General features: G+C 49.1%; 1 protein-coding gene across 1 annotated transcript in view; it reads right to left on the bottom strand.

Moving 5' to 3' along the window:
* Positions 1-799: 799 nt before the first annotated feature.
* SDHA (succinate dehydrogenase complex flavoprotein subunit A) overlaps positions 800-20,923 on the bottom strand; it is a 207,259-nt gene continuing 187,135 nt past the window's right edge. The window contains exons 13-15 of the mRNA XM_085608457.1: positions 19,296-19,426; positions 4,598-4,708; positions 800-1,013 (exon numbers count right to left, since the gene is read on the bottom strand). Coding sequence (XP_085464583.1) covers positions 927-1,013; positions 4,598-4,708; positions 19,296-19,426 — 329 coding nt within the window. The 3' untranslated portion in view covers positions 800-926. The remainder of the gene's footprint in view (positions 1,014-4,597; positions 4,709-19,295; positions 19,427-20,923) is intronic.

Raw genomic sequence — 20,923 nt, 5'->3', positions numbered from 1 at the left:
CAGTCCTGGGAGGTAACATTTTCCCTTGCACACTGAATGTCCAAACACTTTGTAGAAGATAATTATCTTGTGAAGAAACCATAGGTAGTTCTGGATCTGCGTGTGGTGTTGAGGAAAGAAAGGAAATGATGTGAGCACATGCCAGCGGTGCATATATGCAGTTCTGCACATCACTTCCGGAGCCGCACAACGAGGCACGGAGCCGCAAAACACCACCTACCATCGCACAGAGGTACTGCTGAGGTTTCTGGATCCAGTCGGACGCCTGGGGAATATTCAAAAGGTGAGGAATCTGCAGTTAGAAGTATCCAACAGTAATTGTGTTTAGAAGGATAAACATTATAACTGTATTTAGAAGCTTTTAATCAAAGATGGCGAGAATAACTTGGTTCACTCTTTCACTGTGGACAATGCATGCCACTTCCCTGACAGGTCGCTGCCGCAGGCCCAATGCCTGGACACGAGACTGGTTTAATTAAGAGTTCAACTTATTTTTTGTGAATGCACTCAACACTGATACCTGTGCATTTACACTCCATGATTTTCACAGTTTTGTTCTATGAAATGCATTAAGTGACAACATTAACATCATTTTTGAAAACTCTTCGATTTAGAATTCTTTCATTGGTAAATTACTTTCCAACAAGACCAGGATAGTTTGAAAACACATGAACACGAAGGCAACCCGGTCAAGCCAGACTCCAGCAATAGCCTGAAAAGATTAAAATGGAGCATGGCAATGCTAGTCTTCTTTCCTCTAAATGGCTCTCCAAAAAAAGAATTTCAAACGTGGAAGAAAAAGCCTTTACACATTTTATTATTCATAAATATACACATCGATTGCAATCACATTTCGTAGCGTTAGCTTCTCACAAACAGTGTTTGTTATATTGCATGACACAAAAGCAAAGGTGCAAAAAGTGTGCTTAATAGGAGCGGATAGCCGGGGGAACCGTGGCACACTCTTCTTCATTTAAAGTTGTATCGATGACTGGTCTGTACTTCAAGGAAACCTGCACAGAAACACACAAAGAGTGAGTCAGGTCAGGTTAACTCAACAGTGTGTATCAGTGTCTTTAGCAAAGGCGAAGAGCCAGTGTAATTGTTAATGCAAATTGAATCTGTGTATACCTGTGAGCTCCCAACAGCCCTCATCTCAAGAGAAGCGAGGCACGCACAACTCTCATTGTTCTTGTGACTACATCTTTATTTCTAGGTCCTGGAGGAGGCCGTGCTTACTGGGCAGAATCTCCTGAGGTCTGGGGATGCAGAGTACGGTGGGGCCTCTCCTTTGGGTCAGTGGCAGTCAGTTGCTACTGAGAGTTCTCTGTGGTGATACTTTGTGCCTTGTTTCTGGGGCAGACAGTGGCTACCAGCAGTATTTATGGTGGATACTGTGGGGTCTTTTGTTTGGGCTCTATTGCAGCCAGTGGATACTGGCCAGCACCTGTGCTTGGTGCTGTAAAGACTGCTCTGGGTCCTGGGTTAGTTAATGTATGCTGGACAGTAACTTTGGTGGGTATTGTGGATCTGAGTTATGGAGATTCTATTGTTAGGATGCAGTATCTGTGGTCGGTGCTGTGGGGCCCGTCCTCTGGAGGGGTCAGGCGGAGTTATGGGGATTCTATTGTTAGGATGCAGTATCTGTGGTCAGTGCTGTGGGGCCCTTCCTCTGCAGGGGTCAGGTGGAGTTAAGGGGATTCTATTGTTAGGATGCAGTATCTGTGGTCGGTGCTGTGGGGCCCGTCCTCTGGAGGGGTCAGGTGGAGTTATTGGGATTCTATTGTTAGGATGCAGTATCTGTGGTCGGTGCTGTGGGGCCCATCCTCCTCAGGGGTCAGGTGGAGTTATGGGGATTCTATTGTTAGGATGCAGTATCTGTGGTCGGTGCTGTGGGGCCCATCCTCCTCAACGGGTCAGGTGGAGTTATGGGGATTCTATTGTTAGGATGCAGTATCTGTGGTCGGTGCTGTGGGGCCCATCCTCTGCAGGGGTCAGGTGGAGTTATGGGGATTCTATTGTTAGGATGCAGTACCTGTGGTCGGTGCTGTGGGGCCCATCCTCCTCAACGGGTCAGGTGGAGTTATGGGGATTCTATTGTTAGGATGCAGTATCTGTGGTCGGTGCTGTGGGGCCCATCCTCTGCAGGGGTCAGGTGGAGTTATGGGGATTCTATTGTTAGGATGCAGTACCTGTGGTCGGTGCTGTAGGGCCCATGATCTGCAGGGGTCAGGTGGAGTTATGGGGATGCTATTGTTAGGATGCAGTATCTGTGGTCGGTGCTGTGGGGCCCATCCTCTGCAGGGGTCAGGTGGAGTTATGGGGATTCTATTGTTAGGATGCAGTGTCTGTGGTCAGTGCTGTGGGGCCCATCCTCTGCAGGGGTCAGGTGGAGTTATGGGGATTCTATTGTTAGGATGCAGTATCTGTGGTCGGTGCTGTGGGGCCCATCCTCTGTAGGGGTCAGGTGGAGTTATGGGGATTCTATTGTTAGGATGCAGTATCTGTGGTCGGTGCTGTGGGGCCCATCCTCTGCAGGGGTCAGGTGGAGTTATGGGGATTCTATTGTTAGGATGCAGTATCTGTGGTCGGTGCTGTGGGGCCCTTCCTCTGCAGGGGTCAGGTGGAGTTATGGGGATTCTATTGTTAGGATGCAGTATCTGTGGTCGGTGCTGTGGGGCCCATCCTCTGCAGGGGTCAGGTGGAGTTATGGGGATTCCATTGTTATGATGCAGAATCTGTGGTCGGTGCTGTGGGGGCCCATCCTCTGTAGGGGTCAGGTGGAGTTATGGGGATTCTATTGTTAGGATGCAGTATCTGTGGTCGGTGCTGTGGGGCCCATCCTCCTCAGGGGTCAGGTGGAGTTATGGTGATTCTATTGTTAGGATGCAGTACCTGTGGTCGGTGCTGTGGGGCCCATCCTCTGCAGGGGTCAGGTGGAGTTATGGGGATTCTATTGTTAGGATGCAGTATCTGTGGTCGGTGCTGTAGGGCCCATCCTCCTCAGGGGTCAGGTGGAGTTATGGGGATTCTATTGTTAGGATGCAGTATCTGTGGTCAGTGCTGTAGGGCCCATCCTCTGCAGGGGTCAGGTGGAGTTATGGGGATTCTATAGTTAGGATGCAGTATCTGTGGTCAGTGCTGTGGGGCCCATCCTCTGTAGGGGTCAGGTGGAGTTATGGGGATTCTATTGTTATGATGCAGTATCTGTGGTCAGTGCTGTGGGGCCCATCCTCTGCAGGGGTCAGGTAGAGTTATGGGGATTCTATTGTTAGGATGCAGTATCTGTGGTCAGTGCTGTGGGGCCCATCCTCTGCAGGGGTCAGGTGGAGTTATGGGGACTTTATTGTTAGGATGCAGTATCTGTGGTCAGTGCTGTGGGGCCCATCCTCTGCAGGGGTCAGGTGTTACTGGGCACTATTCAAGGTGGGTACTGTGAGGCCTTTTTTTCTGGGCTCCGGGCCAAGTCACTGACTGCAAGGCAGTATCTGTGGTGGTTGACGTGAATCCTGTGCTCTGATTCAGTAGAAGTCTGTGGTAACTGAGCGATATCCCTGAGGGAACCATGAGGCTTTTGCTTTGGCTCATAAAGCAGTCAGTGAGTAGTATGTGTGGAGGCTACTGTGAGCCATTCTTTCAGGATACTAGGTTGTGGCCACCTAGGACTCTCGGTATGTCCTTATCGACAAGTCCTGTGGCCCCAACGCTGCAGGCGCTACAGCACCGCAATGGTTTAAACAGGGTTTTTTCACACTTGAAAGCAGCAAGCACCCTTCTTACCATCCATTAGAGATGTACCCACCAATCACTTTCTGGAGTTTGCTGGTCTCTACTTCATCAGCAGCAAAACAGCCCCCACCGTGAAAATCCAAGCAGGGCCCCTGGCCCCAAAGGGTTCACTGCAAATGGGCCACTTCCTATGGATTGCCTCTCCAGAGTTTAACCTGGCTGTTAGCTTGAGAGCTATTGTTTCACTCAATGCCCCAGAGCTCTCACAAACCATCACAGCTTAGAAATACTCAGAGAAGGGGTGCAGAAACACCCCCATACGGATTATGGTTCATGTGCAATGGGGAGGGAAGTATAGTGAATCGCTTGGCTGGACTGCCCATCAGCGACGGGTCTTTACCCCTGGAGTAAACTTAGGACCGCAAGACCAACTCATGTAGTAAATCAGACATCTAATTCACAGCTTTCTTATCAGCTGGACCATGGGGCATTGGATAAAGTCTGTCGTCTATCTATCCGAGAGCCTATTCAGCTTTACCACCATCAAAATCATGAGACCAGATTGGGAATAGTAAACAAACAACACATCTTGCTAATACAAGATGCAGGTTCTTTCATAGGACAATTAACATTACATTATATAAGTTCAGCAAAATAGACAAATGTTTCTGGAGTCTTTTTGTACTCTAAGGAGTACAGACATCCCAGGTAAATTAGAGCATTTTGTGATGTTGAATGGCAGCTGGCAGCGCAATGTACTCTTGCATTTACCATAATTACAACAATATTCGGGTCTTCGTTTAGGAAGGACACAAAAATGAGCAAGCATAAACATGAAGTCCTACTACACCAGTCAGTAAGGAGTTACCTTCCAGTCCTGATCCACGAAGGAAAGTGTGTGCTTCCTCCAGTGCTCCAAGAATGTCTTCTTCTGTTGTCCCGCTAAAGGTTTGGAATAATCGTATTCATCCATTCTTACCTTTAATGAAAAACACAGTGTCAGTGGGTCAACATGACTTATTCATTAAAAACATACTTCTGAAAGAGTTAGAATTTAATAATCCTGCTAAACAATGTGGAATACAAGGAACATAATTGTATATCAATTTTAAAAAACGCACACTGATGAGTCATTGGCTAATAAGAACAAATAAGCTGTGTCAGGGGCAATTCTTGAAAAAAAATTATTTAGGAATTTTGATCTTAAGATTCCTTGGAATAGTCTTGATTAAATCAATTTTCTCTTAAACATTAACAGTAAATCTAAAAAAATTGGCACATTAACCACTGTGTAAACGAACAATCTGATGGCTGCGGTTGGTACCTCGTGGCTCCTATATAACTTCTGCTTTTTTTAAATGCTTCCGCAGGTCTTTGGCATGTTGTGTGTTGTGTCCAGTAGGCTTCCTTCCCTGACTTGCCTCTGGTTGCCCTCAATCTACGGCAGGTACTGAAGGAAATATTTGGGCACACTAGCGGACACTTGTCGTTCCCAATATCAAGGAAGATGAGACTTAAAAACCCGAAACGTCTTAACTTTACAAGATCAGTCCGGAGTGAATGCCTTCTGGGACACACTGGCCAAGGGGTAGACAGACTTCCCAACTCATGCAGAGGGCAATGTGGTGGAGTCTGGGAGAAGACGCCTCCCTTACTCGCGCAGTGAACACTAACAGTCCGGGGACAGAAGCCTAGTTACACACAATGAGGAGACACTTCCAAAGTATACCTCTCGAGGCACTCTGTGGAGACACTGGCGGTCCGGGGACAGAAGCCTAGTTACACACAATGAGGAGACACTTCCAAAGTATGGAAAATGATGCTTCACTATGCACTCTGTAGAGACACTGGCGGTCCGGGGACAGAAGCCTAGTTACACACAATGAGGAGACACTTCCAAAGTATGGGAAATGATGCCTCGGTATGCACTCTGTGGAGACACTGGCGGTCCCGGGACAGAAGCCTCCTTACACATGCCCTAGAGACACTGCCAGAGTATGGGAAATGATGCCTCGCTATGCACTCTGTGGAGATACTAGCGGTCTGGGGACAGAAGGCTAGTTACACGTAATAAGGAGAGACGGCCAGAGTATGGGAAATGATGCCAATGTATTTTTTATTTTATGGAGTTTTATATAACACAAACCTGACCCGAATTGGGTATCAGAGCGCTTTACATAGCACCAGTTGCATTACCTGAGGACACCTTCATTTTTTGTTAGGCACAGGGAGATTAAGTGATTTGCCCAGAATCACAAGACGTTCAGCGTCATTGCCGAGAATCGAACCCAGTTCCCCAGATTTGAGGTCGACCCCCCTAGCCGTTAGGCCAACTCGTCTCCCCAAGGGAGTAGGCTTGATGCCTCGCTATGCACTCTGTGGAGACACTGGTGGTTTGGGGCCTAGAAGCCTCCTTACACATACTCTAGAGACACTGCCAGAGTATGGAAAATGAGGCCTCTGTAGGCACTCTGTGGCTTCACTGGCAATCTGGGGGCTAGAATCTTCCTTACACATGCCCTGGAGACAATTGGCAGAGTTGGTAGTACATATCTTAATACACATACAGTGTGGACCCCATACAGGCAGAGGCAGATGCCTCGTAACTTGCCCTGTGGAGACTCTGGTACAGCATGCAGGTGGACGGCTCTTTACAAAGCTGCAGAGATTAGCAGAGTGTTGGGATGGGAATGTCCCCTGCCCAAGTGCCCGACAGCATGTACCTGGTGTCCTGGTTTTTGAGGAGTCTCAATCTAGCATGTGTGCAGAAGCCAAGGCCTTTCCCTTCACATGCGCGAGTTGTAGATCTGTCCTGTCGTTCGATCAGCACAGAGCCTGGTGGTAGCGTGCCGAGTTTTGTAAATAGATAGCTGGGACCACATTTTAATCCGGATCACTGGAGTGGAGCCCTTCTGGCCCCCTCATTTTAGGCTAAGCTGTAATGCACCTGACCAGTTCCTAGGGATAACCTCGAGTGTGTGTTTGTGTTTACAGACTGCGTGGCAAATGCATGCTGTGGGAGAGAAAGCCAGAGTAATGGACGCCTGTGCAGAAGATGGAGGGGAGGTTGTTTTCTCTGTCAGTGGACATATATTGCTGACATTTCTGAAGCTGGAGGGGGAAGACGTAGACGCCAAAGTAAGGAAAGGGGAGAGAAGTCTCATTTAGAATGAAAGTAAAATGCCAGCCTGTTCCCATCTGTTTGTAGCATGCAGTGCAGTAGAGTCACATGCACTGCATACCCATGTTTGTAGCATGTAGTGCTGTAGAGTCACATGCACTGCATACCCATGCCATCTAGTGGTGGGCCAGGATGTTTGCAACCTGTGTTGCTTTGAAGAGGTTTGAGTCGTCACAAGAGGTGTTGTGATTCCACCCTCTGTCACCAATGCAGCCGCACACAGGTTCCACCTCAGATGGTTTTCCTGTTGAAAGGGTGAGTAGAGTACAAAGTCAAAGCCATGGTGTGATCTTCATAATATAGGGAGTCATACATGTACCTTGGGAAACAAAATAACATCCATGATCACGTGTGCCTTGTAGGGAGGCAATGGGTGCATGTGAATGTATATGCTACAAAACACATGGTTAGAGGTATGTAACATTTTTCGTTGTGAGCATGTGAGGCTGTAGATACACATGTGTTGCATCAATTAACAAGCATTTGCAATGCAATAGGTCTCGCATTTACGCAAATTTGACCTTTTGGCATTGTAAATGATAATGCCTTTTATTTATGTAAATTTTTTTAAAACAAATAAAAGGCACTCATATTTACAATGCCAATAGCTCAAACTTGTGTAAATGCGACACCTTTCGCATTGCAAATGCTTGTTTCAAGTAATAAAGACTGCACTTAGTCTCGTGAAGAAATCTCATTGGCATGTGGCACTTTATAGAAATACATAAACAGCCTGGTGCTTGAAAACCTCTCAGAACAGTACCCGTGTAAGGAACCTGTCTGGAGTTGTGAGGGTAAGGTCCCATGTTCAAGCATTTCTTCCATTCGGCCCGCGTGTTTCACTTCAGCCACTATGAAAATTTAGCCAATGGTCTCCCTATATCCACACAGTGCATCGTAATATAGTTTCCTGTTATTCTCTCGACTCGTTAGGTCTCGGCCTGGCGAAAGCAGCGCATGCGCTGTTCTGCAATGCAGAGGCCTTTTGGAATCGATACGATTCCAGCATGCACGCGAGGAGACAAACGAGACAGAAGATGTGCACGTGGGGACTGGATGCTTTACTGGCGGTGTGATACACTGGGGACTTTTTTTTCCGCCACCAGTAAAAGCAGTCCCCGCGTGCACATCTTCTGTCCGCCCTGTAAAGAGCCGTTCATGTCCCATGACGGGCCGCGCTTGTTTTACTTTGCTGCCCTGTATTATTATAGCGCCTAGTGCCTTTGGCTAAGTGCTAAACACAATGACTGCTGCCATTTGTTTTTTATGGTGCCCCTCCCACATCAACCCTCAGTTTCCTTGGGCCTTCTGTCTGGGGTTCTAGCGGGTCCTCTGACAGTGGTGTGTAAGAGGAGCGGTACTGACTCATTAATTAGCCACAGACAGGGACTCCAGACAGAGTGAGAGCCTCCTAGGAAGAGGGGGCGGGGAGAGGTGGTGCCGAGAAGTGGGCAGAGACGAACCATCCTTGGAATAGAATTCATGTCATTCCCTTCTCGTCAGCGGGTGAGCCATGCCAGGGTGAGTCAGTGGCATTCAGCACCTGGGCAGGCGTGGAATCTGCCGTCTTGCATCTCTCCTTCACCTCTCCGGCCCGTCTCGCCTCCCTTTTAGGCCTGGCCCAGAGATAGCTTTAGTTTTTGCTGGCATCATGCAATAAAAAAAATGGCAAATGCTACTTACCAGTATGCATCTGTTCTTGGATGTAGAGCTGCAGATCTACACACTGCACAGATCGCCATCTGGTGTTGGGCCTGGATGTTTGCAGTTTTTCCTCTTGGAAAGTCTTTGGAAGTCACGAGGTATGTGACTCCTCCTTTGGATCGTATTGCGCATGGGCTTCGGCTCCATCCTCAGATTGTTTTTCGCCAGCAGGGAAATGATGGAGCGTAGTAAGAAACAGTGAAGATGCCCATGTGTGTTGTATCTAAATAAGATAAACTGGAACAGATAAAGGTAGCCGGGGAGGTGGGTGGGCGTGTGTAGATCTGCAGCTCTACATGCCAAGAACAGATGCATACTGGTAAGTAGCATTTGCCGTTTGAGGCATATGAGCTGCAGATTACACACTTGTGCATAGATTATATAGCAGTACCCATCCTTAGCGGCGACCACCAGTATCTGTTGTAGTGGTTTGAAACAATGTTGAGTACAGCCTGGCCCACACTAGCTTGTTGCTTAGTTTGCACATCTACACAATAGTGTTTAGTGAAAGTGTGCGGTGTTGACCATGTAGCTGCTTTGCAGGTATCATCTAAGGGGATGTTCCCTAAGAATGCCATGGAAGCCCCTATCTTATGTGTAGAGTGGGCTTTAGGGGGGAACAGATAGCGTTCGTTTTGCTTTGTGGTAGCAAATGTGGATGCATTTGACAATCCACCTAGCTATCCCAGATTTGGAGATGGGGTTGCCTTTATGTGGTGGTGAGAAGGAAACTAACAGTTGTTTGGTTTTACAAAAAGGTTGTGTTCTCTCGATGTAGTAGAGTAAGACTCGTTTTACATCTAATGTGTGGAGAGCTCTTTCTGCAACGGTCTGTGGCTGCGAGAAGAATACGGGTAGTTCCACAGATTGGTTTAGGTGAAAGGGAGAAATGACTTTAGGGAGGAATTTTGGATTAGTACGTAGGACAACCTTATTATGGTGCATTTGCAGAAAAGGTTCTTGAATAGTGAGTGCTTGTATCTCACTGACTCTTCTGAGGTAAGTGATGGCTACTAGAAAAGCAGTTTTCCATGTTAGGAATTGAAGTTCACATTTGTGGAGAGGTTCGAAGGCAGGCCCCATTAGTCTGGTGAGAACGATGTTTAGGTTCCACACAGGTGAGGGTGGCAGTCTGGGGGGAATTATTCTTTTGAGGCCTTCCATGAAGGCTTTAATGGCAGGTACCCTAAAGAGTGATAGATGTTGCTGTTTTGTAGATAAGCTGCTATGGCTGCAAGGTGCAGTCTAATGGACGTATAGGCTAGATTGCATCTTTGTAGATGTAGTAAATAGCCTATGATGTGTTGTGTGGACATATCTAAGGGATTGAAGTTGTTGCTGTGACAATAGACTACAAATGGTTTCCACTTGGCTGCGTAGCAAGCTCTAGTGGTAGGACGTCTAGCTTCCCTAATGACGTTCATACAGTCTGGGGGGGAGATTTAGATAACCGAATTCTAGGATTTCAAGAGCCAGATCGCAAGGTTGAGCTGAGCTGGGTCCAGGTGTCAGATCTCTCCATGTTCTGGGTTAAGATGTGTGGAGAGAGGTGTAGCTTTTGGTGCGGTACTACTGATAGTTCCAGCAGTGTGGTGTACCACGGTTGTCTGGCCCAAGTCGGAGCTACTAGGATTAGTGTGAGGGAATGTTGTTGTAGTTTGCGCACCACTAATGGAATGAGTGGGAGAGGCGGAAAAGCATACGCAAATTTGCCTGACCAGTTTATCCATATCGCATTGTCTTTGGACAATGGGTGTGGATACCTGGCGGCGAAGCTTGGGCATTTGGCGTTTTCTTGGGTGGCGAAGAGGTCTATCTGTGGATGGTCCCACATTTGAAAGTACGGGTGAAGAACTTGTGGATGGAGTTCCCACTCGTGGATCTGTTGAGTTTGTCTGCTCAGGAGATCTGCTATAGTGTTTTGGACTCCTGGGACATGTTGGGCTTGGAGAAAGATTTTTCGGGGTATGGCCCATCTCCATATGCTCTGTGCTAGCTGAGAGCTGCGGAGAGTGTGTGCCTCCTTGCTTTTGTATATAGTACATGGCTGTCCTGTTGTCTGTGCGGACTAGGACAGCCTTGCCTGAGATTTGTGTTTGAAAAGACTTTAGGGCTAAAAATATGGCTAGTAACTCCAGATGGTCGATGTGGAGTAATTTTTGTTGCGGTGTCCACCTGCCCTGCATGGTGTGATGTAGTAGGTGAGCTCCCCAGCCGGAGAGCGATGCGTCCACCGTTAGTACTATCTGAGGAACCGGGTCCAGGAACGGTCGCCCTTTGGAAAGGTTTTTGGTGGTCCACCACTGCAGAGAGCGATGGGTACGACCGTCTACCAACACCAGATCTGTCAGTTGACCCTGGGCCTGGTTCCATTGGCGTGCTAAGCACTCTTGGAGAGGACGCATCTGGAGTCTTGCGTGAGGTACTATGAATATGCAAGAGGCCATCATCCCTATTAGTTGCATGAACACTCGAGCTGGAAGAGAGTGTTGTGGCAGAAATTTGGTGCGTAGAGCCTGAATGCTTGTTATCCTGGCAGGACTGGGGTAGGCTAGCGCTCGAGGTGTCTATGGTGGCACTGAGGTATTGTTTTACGTGGGAGGGTTGCAGATGGGACTTTGCGTGGTTTACTGTGAAGCCCAGTTCGTGAAGTAGCTGGATAGTGGCGTGCGTGTGTTGTACACACTGGTTGTATGAGCTGGCTTTTATTAGCCAGTCGTCGAAGTATGGGAAGACATGGATGTGTTGTCTCCGCAGGTGTGCTGCCACTACTGCTAGGCACTTGGTGAATACTCGTGGTGCTGTTGTGACTCCAAATGGGAGCACTTTGAATTGGTAGTGTTGGCCGTCCACTACAAATTTGAGGAACTTCCTGTGAGCGTTGTGCACAGGAATGTGGAAATAGGCGTCTTTTAGGACTAAAGTGGTCAGGAAATCGTTGTGGAAGTACCTGAAGTGTTACAATGTGAAAATGGTCTGAGTGTATGTATCTGTTTAGAGGCCTGAGGTCTAGGATGGGCCGTAGAGTCTTGTCCCTTTTTGGTATGAGAAAATATAGGGAGTAGACCCCCATATTTTGTTGGTTGGTAGGAACCGGTTCTATTGCCCCCTTTTGTAGGAGGGAGAGTACCTTCTGCTTTAGTAGTGTTAGATGTTCCTGTGACATTGGGCGTTGTCTGGGTGTAATGTTTGGGGGGGTAGATATTAGTTCTAGGCAGTAGCCTGACCAAATTATTTGTGTTACCCATTTGTGTGAGGTGATGGTAGTCCAGACAGGAAGGAAATTTTGGAGTCTGCCCCCGACCGGAGTGGGATGGTCTGGGGGCAGTGGAGGGGAGTCATTGGGTAGGTGCGGAGGCAGAGCGGGTGGTGTTTGTCTTGCATCTGTCTTTATTATTGTTGCCTCTGTAGCCGCCTCTTTGGTAACCCCTTGTAAAGGTGGATTGGGTAGGGGCCTTATATGAAGTGGAAGCGGTGTCTGAGATGTAGCCTCTGGATGTGCTCCAAAAGGAAGAGCGGCGAAAGGAGCGCCTGGGAGGGTGTGATTGTAAAGCTCCCATAGACTTCGCCGTATCGGTGTCTTTTTTCATTTTTTCCAGGGCCTCATCCACTTTTGGGCCGAACAGATGTTCCTGGTGTGAGAAAGTGGCTCTGTATATACTGTTCCCTAATAGGTACAGGGTGTACAGAGTCCACAGTCCCCCAGAGGCTGATAGAGGTCAAAGTTAGGTATGACCTTACTCTCAAAAAGTGGTAGCTTGGTCGAGCAGTAAGGCAGTACCAGAGGACAGTGTAAAGCATTTATTGTACACACTCAGTCAGCAAATGGTTTCACACACTCAATAACTGAACTCTAGGCCAATGATTTGTATATATAAAATATATGCTTGTTTTATTTTTAGAACCACAAAGGGGGTAAAAATATACTTTCTCAGAATGAGAGGTTGAATATAAATACTTTTGTTTCAAGCAATAAATTTGTGTAAACAGTCACAGTTGGTTGCAATAAACAATCCTATTTCCTAAACATACAATGCATTGAGCTCAATGGTAAATTCAGGTTATTTGTGATAAATTACTTTTTAGATTACTTTTGGAATTCCAGGTCTGGATCCTAGAACCAGCCTGGGGTCAGTATTCAGAATCAAGTGATGAAAGTCGACTTAATAACTGTAATGATTTTTAAATAATATTTAGCTATTTCAAAAGTTAGCACTTAGAAAATATTTCACAGAAAACATTCAATGGATCTCTATGGCAAGAAATTCAAATTGCAGGTAGAGTACTTTATCGTTACTTTAGTAATCCAGGACTGGGTGCCTAGACCCAGGACTGGGGTCCTTATCAAAAGCAGGTAAGTAATTTCGTTTGCAGAAATAGTACGATTTTAAAAGAATATTTCAAATTTGCAAAAGTAGACACTTAGAAGAAATTTCACAGAAAAGCAGACAATGGTTTCCTATGGGAGAAAAATGAGTTAGAAGTAAGTATAGTTGTGAACACTTTTCAGAGTCGGGGCTGGGCACCAAGATCCAGCACTGGGAGCTCACCTAAGAGCAGGTGAGTAAATTCGTTTTTGTCACTTGGCTGATTTTTAGTGAATATTTGCAGTTTTGAAAAGTTCACACTTAGAAGATTTTTGAAGAAAAAGCCAGTCAATGTTACCCTATGAGGAAAATGAAGTTAGCGGTTTAAGGGTAAGTACTCGACTGGCAGAGTTGAAATTCCGGGCATAGACTCCGGGGTCCCCCAGTGTCAGGTAGGTACAGTTGGTTCACCCTCAGCGGTTTCAGGACGGCCGGGTGCAGAGTGAGTTAGGCCCAATGTTATCCTATGAGGGATAGGGGGACCTTGGTTGGTGGCTGCTGTCTGGCAAGCCACGCGTCTGTGGGAGCTGGGCTCCTGGTCACTTACTCAGGGCAAGTGGGGAAGTAAGTTAGTGTAGAGAGTGCACTGCCAGGGCCACTCGGGCGGCTGGGTGCAGGGTGCTTTTGAGCCTTCGGGCGCTCAATGGAAGTCAATGGGAATGTTCCGGTTTGGAAAAAGGCTGCAGGCTCGGGGACGAGGATGTTTCCGGTGCCACCACCACTTCGAGGGGTAAGTTGGGTAGTTGTAGGTTAGGTGGGTACCCCGGGATTGGGCACAGGGGGCCGCAGGGCGCCGGGTGCAGGGGTGCCTTTTGACGTCGGGAATCTTACCCTCTGGTTGATCGCGGCTGGGGTGGCACTCGGTTCTGAGGCTGCAGGCTTCGTCCAGGATGTCGAGGGGGGTCCTTGGGTGCCGGACTCGGGGTCACAGTCGCCGTGGGGTCGTCCTCAGGGTCTTTGTCCACTCCGGTACTGGCCAGGCTTGGCTGGTGCAGAGTGTGTTGGGTCCGCGGTTCCGGGCTGCTGCCAGGAGTTCGGAATAGGTTTCTCGAGTAGAGCCTCTACTCATGGGAGTCCCAGGGAATCAGAGGTCAAAGGTAGCCAGGTCCTCCGGGGTTTTTGAGGTTGCTGGCCACAAGAGATGCCGCGCTGGAGCAGGAGCAGGTTCGAGGGTCGACAGGCCGGTAGGGCTGGGGCCAAAGCAGTTGGTGTCTTCCTCTTTTTAGCAGCTGCAGGGCAGGTCTTTTTTCTTCTTGCTCTTCTTGTAGGTTTGTATCTGGAATCTGGGGAAGGAAGGTTCAGGGGGCCCCTAAATACTAGATTTAGGGGCGTTACAGGTAGGTGAAGGCCAGGGACCAATGGGTCCTTGTCCTGGGGTGGGTACACCCCCTATCCTGCCTCTCTCCTGTGGGAGGAGGGCAGTAGCCTAATCCTGATAGGGTAGGGCCTCCCATCTTCAAGATGGCGAGAGCCCGGAGATGTGCTTCACCTCGCCTCCCCCACCTGAGGGGTGGGGTGGGCAGGCTGGCACATCCCCTGTCCTTGTATGGGGTTTCCGGCCAAGCTTCCTGCCAGAGTGGGGGGTTGCAGTGGCCTGGGGAAACACCAACTGGCGGCATGCCTTTGAAGCTTCCCTTTGCTCATCCTGGGGGAGGAGATTTCTCACCTTACCCAGGATGTGCATTGTTGCAGGCCCGGGAGAGCAGGGGCTCTCCCACCCAGGGGTCCAGCAACGTGTCTGCTGTGTGGCAGCCTGGGCAGCCTCAGAGCAGACGTGGATTGTAGGTTAGCTGTAAGGGGGCATCTCTAAGATGCCCTCTGGGGTGCTTAGTACATTAAATCCCACACTGGCATCAGTGTGGGTTTAATGTGCTGAGAAGTTTGATACCAAACTTCCCAGTCTTCAGTGTTGCCCTTATGGTGCTGTGGAGTTCGTGTTTGACGAGCTCTCAGCACCATGTACTTGTAAAAGGCAGCACTGTACTTACAGTGCCCAGGAATGGACCTGGGTACTGTAGGGGCACAGGGCTCCTGCTCCTGTGCCCACACCATAGGCATAAGGCACCCAGCCAGAGGGGTGGCTGACATATGCCTTGGCAGTATAGGTAATGGGCATGGCACACAGAGATGTGTGCCATGTCGACTCTTTGTTTTGTCCTGCACCCAGACACTCAGCCTGCAAAAGCAGTGTGTGTGTGTAAGGGTACAGGGCCTCTAAGGGTGGCACAATGAGTGCTGCAGCCCTTAGAGGCCATCCCTGGTCACAAGGCCCTGGGTACCTAGGGTACCATTTACCAGGGGCTGACATGTGGCCAGGGTTTGCCAATTGGGAGTTTGTGTGTTTTAGGGAAGGAACATAGGCCCTGGGCACCTGATTGGCAGGAGCCCAGGGCACAACAAGGGAAAGTGCATCAGCTATTAGGCAAAAAAAAGGGGGGGGTTACTGCAACAGAAACCCACTTTCTCACACCTGGTGAAAGGAGTGGTTCAGGATGGAAGCTTGCACTTCTGGTTTAAAACCTGAGATCCTTAGCCAGACATGGCGATGGAGGAGGATGCTGGTATTAATGGCTCTGGAGGCGGTGTCAGCTGCATCTAGGGCACAGCGGATGGAGGGATTGGTAATGGTTTTGCCCTCCTGAATGAACTCATTTGCCCTATTTTGATATTTGTCAGGGAGGTGTTGCATTATGGCTTCTAGTTCGTCATAATGGGCCCTGTCGTATCTTGCCAGTAGCGCTTCTGTATTAGCGATACGCCATATGTTGGGAGCTTGGGATGCAGTGCTCTTGCTGGATGCGTCCAAGAGTTTTGACTCTTTGTCAGGTGGTGGTGCTTCGCCTGACGCTTGGGAGTTGGCCCTCTTTCGTGCTGTAGACACTACTAGGGAATCTAGTGGTGCTGGCCCTCTGATGTAGGCGGGATCTGTAGGGGCGGCTTCATATTTTTTGTCTATGTGCGGGTTAATGACCCTGGCTCTGACTGGGTCTTTAAAGACCTCCGGCGCGTGTTTGATAACTCCTTTGAGCATGGGCAGTATGGAGGTGGTCCTATGCGTATGGGTCAAAAGTATCGAGAAGGAAATCCTCCTCCACGGGGTCGGTATGGAGATCCACCCCGTGATAGTGTGCAGCCCTTTGGAGTAAGTGGTTGAACCCTAATGAGTCTTCTGGCGGGGATGGTCTCGAAGGGTAGAGATCATCTTGCGGGACGTTAGGGATGTCGGGGATGTTATAGTCATCAAATGGGTCTGGGGAGCCTGTGGGGTCCCCTATAGGTAGGTCATGGGGCACGTCCCCTATGTCATAGACATCATCATTATCATCATCCGGAGAGGGTGTGGGGGAATGATTAGGTGGGAGGGGGAGAAGGAGAAGGTGGAGGAGGGGAAGGTGGAGGGGGTGGAGGAGGTGGTAAAGGCATTCTGAAAGGGGAGGTAGCAGAGTCCTTCCTCTTTGGAGGTGGAGCTGGGGCAGGTTTTTCCAGCTGTCTCTTTTTGATGCAGAGCATCAAATGTCCGGTTTTAGGGTCCTTGCTCAATGTCTTTTGCAATGGATCAGGTGTAAAAAGTTCTTCCGAGGGTGGTTTGTCCGTCGGCGCCAAAGGCATCGGGGCCGTCGGTTTTCTTGTTTTAGAGTCTGCGCTAGTCCGCCGTTTGGAACTATGCGGCCTGGAAAGGGCTGTCTGTTTACTCAGTGCCGAGTTGGTTTTCGGCTTCGAGCTATCGGTGTCGGTGGCCTTGTGTCTTTTGCTCGGTTCTGGGGCTGGTGTCGGTACCGAGGAGCTGGAGCTGGTTTCCGGCGCCGAGTGTTTCGGTATGGAGCTCGGTGCCGAGTAGGAGGCCATTTTCTTTTTTGCCGTTGGTGCGGAGGATTGTTTCTCGGCACCGACGGGGGGCTGGCTCGAGCCTGAGCCGCCGGAAGGCTTAATAGGCTTCTTTACCGGTCCCGAAGGTGCGGTGTGGGAAGCAGTGTCTTTGGTCTTGTTTAGGCCTGGAGGCGAAGGCATGACCGAAGCCTTTTTCGGTGCCGTCGAGGGTGTGGGGGGGGCCTTCGGTACTCACGACTCTCTGTGCCGGAGTGATGTCCTCCACATCTGAATCGTCTGCTTCGGAGGCGCTGACGAGGCCCTCGTCGGTGTGTTGTCCTTCTTGAGCGTCGACGCCTTCCCCGAAGATGTCATCTGGAATCGCCGTCGACGAGTGTGCCATAGTTCTTCGTGCCCTTCGGTCTCGAATGGTTTTCTTGGACCGGAAGGACTTGCATGCCGGACAGTCTCGAGCCTCATGTTCATGGGAGAGGCAGAGGTTACATACTTCGTGATGGTCGGTGTGGGGGAATTTGGACCCACATCGAGGGCACTTCTTGAAGGGAGTCCTTTCCATTAGCCAGGACCGGAGCTTGGGTAGGCCCGAAGGCCGTCGTCGACGACTGGAATCGAAGGTCTTGATCGATGAAAGCCGCGCCGAGTGTGGAGATCGCGATCGAAAACAATACCTCGAATTGGGGTGAGGATTGCGCGTCGATTGGAAAACTGGAGACTGTTCGGAACCAGAGCGCGAAGATCACATCCGAGCCCGATGGTGGAAAAAAAACCAATCTGAGGATGGAGCCGAAGCCCATGCGCAATACGATCCAAAGGAGGAGTCACCGACCTCGTGACTTCCAAAGCCTTTCCAAGAGGAAAAACTACTGCAAACATCCGGGCCCAACACCAGATGGCGATCTATGCACAGTGTGTAATCTGCAGCTCACATGCCTCGAACACATATTTACAAACATCAGTTGAGTGGATTGCGTCGGCCGCCTTCCTTAATTGTTATGTACAACTGTCTTTCACATGTTGCTCCCGCCCACCACAGCCTTGGAGAATGGGCCAGTCATCTTCTGTCAGTGACAGCATTTAACCTCATCACCTGTGCACTTCACTCCCATGACTAATCAGATAATACTTGATGCAGACAGTGCTTTTTCCCACTTTTTATCATTTTATTTGTTTTGTAGTCATATTTGCGTGTTTATACTGTAACTTCAGCTTGCAGTAATTATTCGGGTGCAGTGGACCCGTCACCCGGTGGCCACTGCATCTGCTGCACAAAGGATACCTAAGCCGCGGCTGGTGCTAACTGTAGCCTTCCGGCTGCCCCAAAGAGGGAGCTTCGACTAAAGGCTGACTGACATCTTTCCAAAAGAGCGGGTTGTTTTAGAGATTGCGCTGAATAATCTGAAAAAACAGAAGCGCCTGGAAGCAGCATTTATTGCAGCAAAGCGCTCGTTCTGTTGTCTCGCGGTCTTCCCAGAACACCCCCAGCTGCAGCTGGGTCTCACCTGCTGGAACCGGTCCCAGTGCGTATTTGATTTAAAATGACAGCAGGATGTGGACAACGGCATCTGAGTTACCGCGATAAACCATGTTGAGCCTGTGTGGCAGGCACATGAAGTAGTGCATTCTGGGAGTTGTATTCCTGCTTCAGTTAAACTAAACAGATTTGACATGGAGGCATCTGGTAACCTTAGCTAACGGGGACTCCATGGACAGCCCCGTAAGAGCGCGAGGCCATGACACCCCCTCGTGTTTCCCACTCCCAAGGGCTCCCCACTGCTGGAATAGAAACCCTCTCTTCTACTGACTAGGGAAGGTATGAAGCCGACGTTTGCTGGATTTTCACATAAAGGGCAGTAAAAGGTGAGGGTCGAATGCCCTCACCTTGCCCCAGGAGTATTTTGTCACAGGGAGCAGAGCCGGGTTTAATTCTCTGGACCCTTCTCAGCAGAAGGCTGAGGATGTCAGAGTACAGTTTAAAAGATGACTGTGTAGTGTTTCTGTAGAGTGTGTTTACCCAAGTGCGTGTCTTTTTAATATTAAACTCAGGACCCGCCCTCCCTTCTTGTGCACGTGAAGTAACCCTTGCTCTTTCTGTGGTATTCCATGCTGACCCCAAGGGTACCCTAAGAAATGCAGATTTACTGTGTTCAAATGTCCTTCTAGTGCTGGGAAGGGAGGACATGGGGAGACCAGGTTAAAGGGAAAATGAGACCTCTAAAGGGCCATATTGCTGCATGTTCCATCATTCTCTATTCTACCGAAAACTGTTTCTGCCTGAATGGAGGATAACAGGACACTTAGAATGCTAAAGAAGCAAAGATTTGTGACTCATGACGGCCCCATTGCGGGCTTTTAGAATGGAACCGGTATCTGCTGAATACAAGTATATCGAGCATTAAACCTAGAAAACAAATCATCATCATGCGTTTATTATTGACCTCGGAGGAGTGGCCTCCCCTGGACAGCAGTGTGAGGCACGGATGCATTACCTTGTAGTCTTCCCTGGCGTGAGCCCCACGACTTTCTTTTCGTGCTTCGGCGCTATTTATAGTCTGCAGGGCACACAACATCAGGTTCTGCAGTTCCAAGGTCTCCACCAGATCGGTGTTCCACACAATGCCTACAAAAACAATACCACGCGTCAACAGAATTTTCCATACAAGTCTTGGATAAAGCGGTCCTGCCTCTATCCTGTACGAAATAATTTCTTTAACTGCCCAACTGACACCCACAGCAGTCACAGACACAATGGGAAGAAACATCTGGATGATTTGGTTACAAATGCATCATGGAAATGAGTTAAGAGAAAGGGTAAATAATGCGAACCAGTCGTCATATTGCACAACAAACACAAAGGCTACAAAAACCTGAATCTGTGTTTAAGAACAAGTTACTTACCATCGGTAACACTCTTTCTGGTGGATGCTCTAACCACAGACTCCTCACCTGTAGAATATCCCGAGGCACCAGACAGGATTCAGAAGACTTTCCAGCATTGCTCCTGCGGCTCTGTCCCAACTTCATTCCACCCAGGAAGTGACGAACTGAACTGCATACAAGCACCACACCTAGACACTTGACCATCCATTCCCGGCCGTCAGTGGATACCAGTGTGCAGATTCCTAGATTGGGGCTTTCTAGATTGAAAAGGAGACTAGTTGACATAAGGGCGGGGGGAGATGGGAGGGCAGTGAAAAATCTGGGGATAAATGGGTTCTTCCCATTATTGGGAGGTGTCCTGTGCCACCTGGAAGTGTAACTGCTCTTCCTGATCAGTCAGGTGCTACCAGCTGGGCTTGTCCGCCCTGGCGTTAAGAGGTCCTGCTAGGTGGTTGGCGACCAGTGAAATGTCTGTCGCTCCAGGCGTGATACACCTTTTGGCACAGGACGCAGGACCTCATCCCACCCTGCTTGTTGCAGTACTATATGGCAGTGGTGTTTCGTGAGAACCTGAACCGACCTCGCTTTGATGGACAGTAAGGCAGTAGTCTCCTGAGGCTTGAGCCGGGAGGTAGTGGTCTTGTTGACTTAAATATTACGTGTCCCTGTTATTTACTGTGCTGCTAACGATTCACTTATTTTAAACCTTTTTAACTATCACCGCATTGTACTGCCATACCTTATCTTGTTTGTTTCTGGCGCCAGGCGAGGGTGGGAACTCGCTACATACTCCGGCTTCATTCGCGGAAGTCCGGGGCGACCATCTTGGGTGCTATTCGGTCAGTGCTCTAGTCACTCACTGAGCAGGGACGAAAGCAGATGCAGACGCGAGCGCGCAGCGGACGCGCTGAAGGCGCGCCTAAGGCAAGCCCGTCTGCGCCTGGACGTCGCCAAACTTGCTGATCGTTCCAATCTAGAAGCGCCAAGCTATACCAGGGAGTTTTTGCTATCCATTGGTCAGTGGCTAAACCCCTGTGGCTCGCACCCAGGGACAGTGGTGGAAGGCCCTTTCTGCTGCTGTAAGTGTGGCTACAATTCCTACCCTTCACTACCCACACCATCCTCGACCCTTTCAAAAAACCCTTAAAAAATCTTACACCTGAATGTACGCTCTTTAGTCAAACACTAGATGGAGATCTATGACCTTATTGAGGATGAATCTCCCGATGTGTTTTTT

Source organism: Triturus cristatus, chromosome 5_2 (assembly GCF_964204655.1).
Source record: "Triturus cristatus chromosome 5_2, aTriCri1.1, whole genome shotgun sequence".
Classification (NCBI taxonomy): Eukaryota; Metazoa; Chordata; class Amphibia; order Caudata; family Salamandridae; genus Triturus; species Triturus cristatus.
The sequence above is the reverse complement of the archived record's forward strand: the minus strand, read 5'-3'. Positions and strand labels throughout refer to the sequence as shown.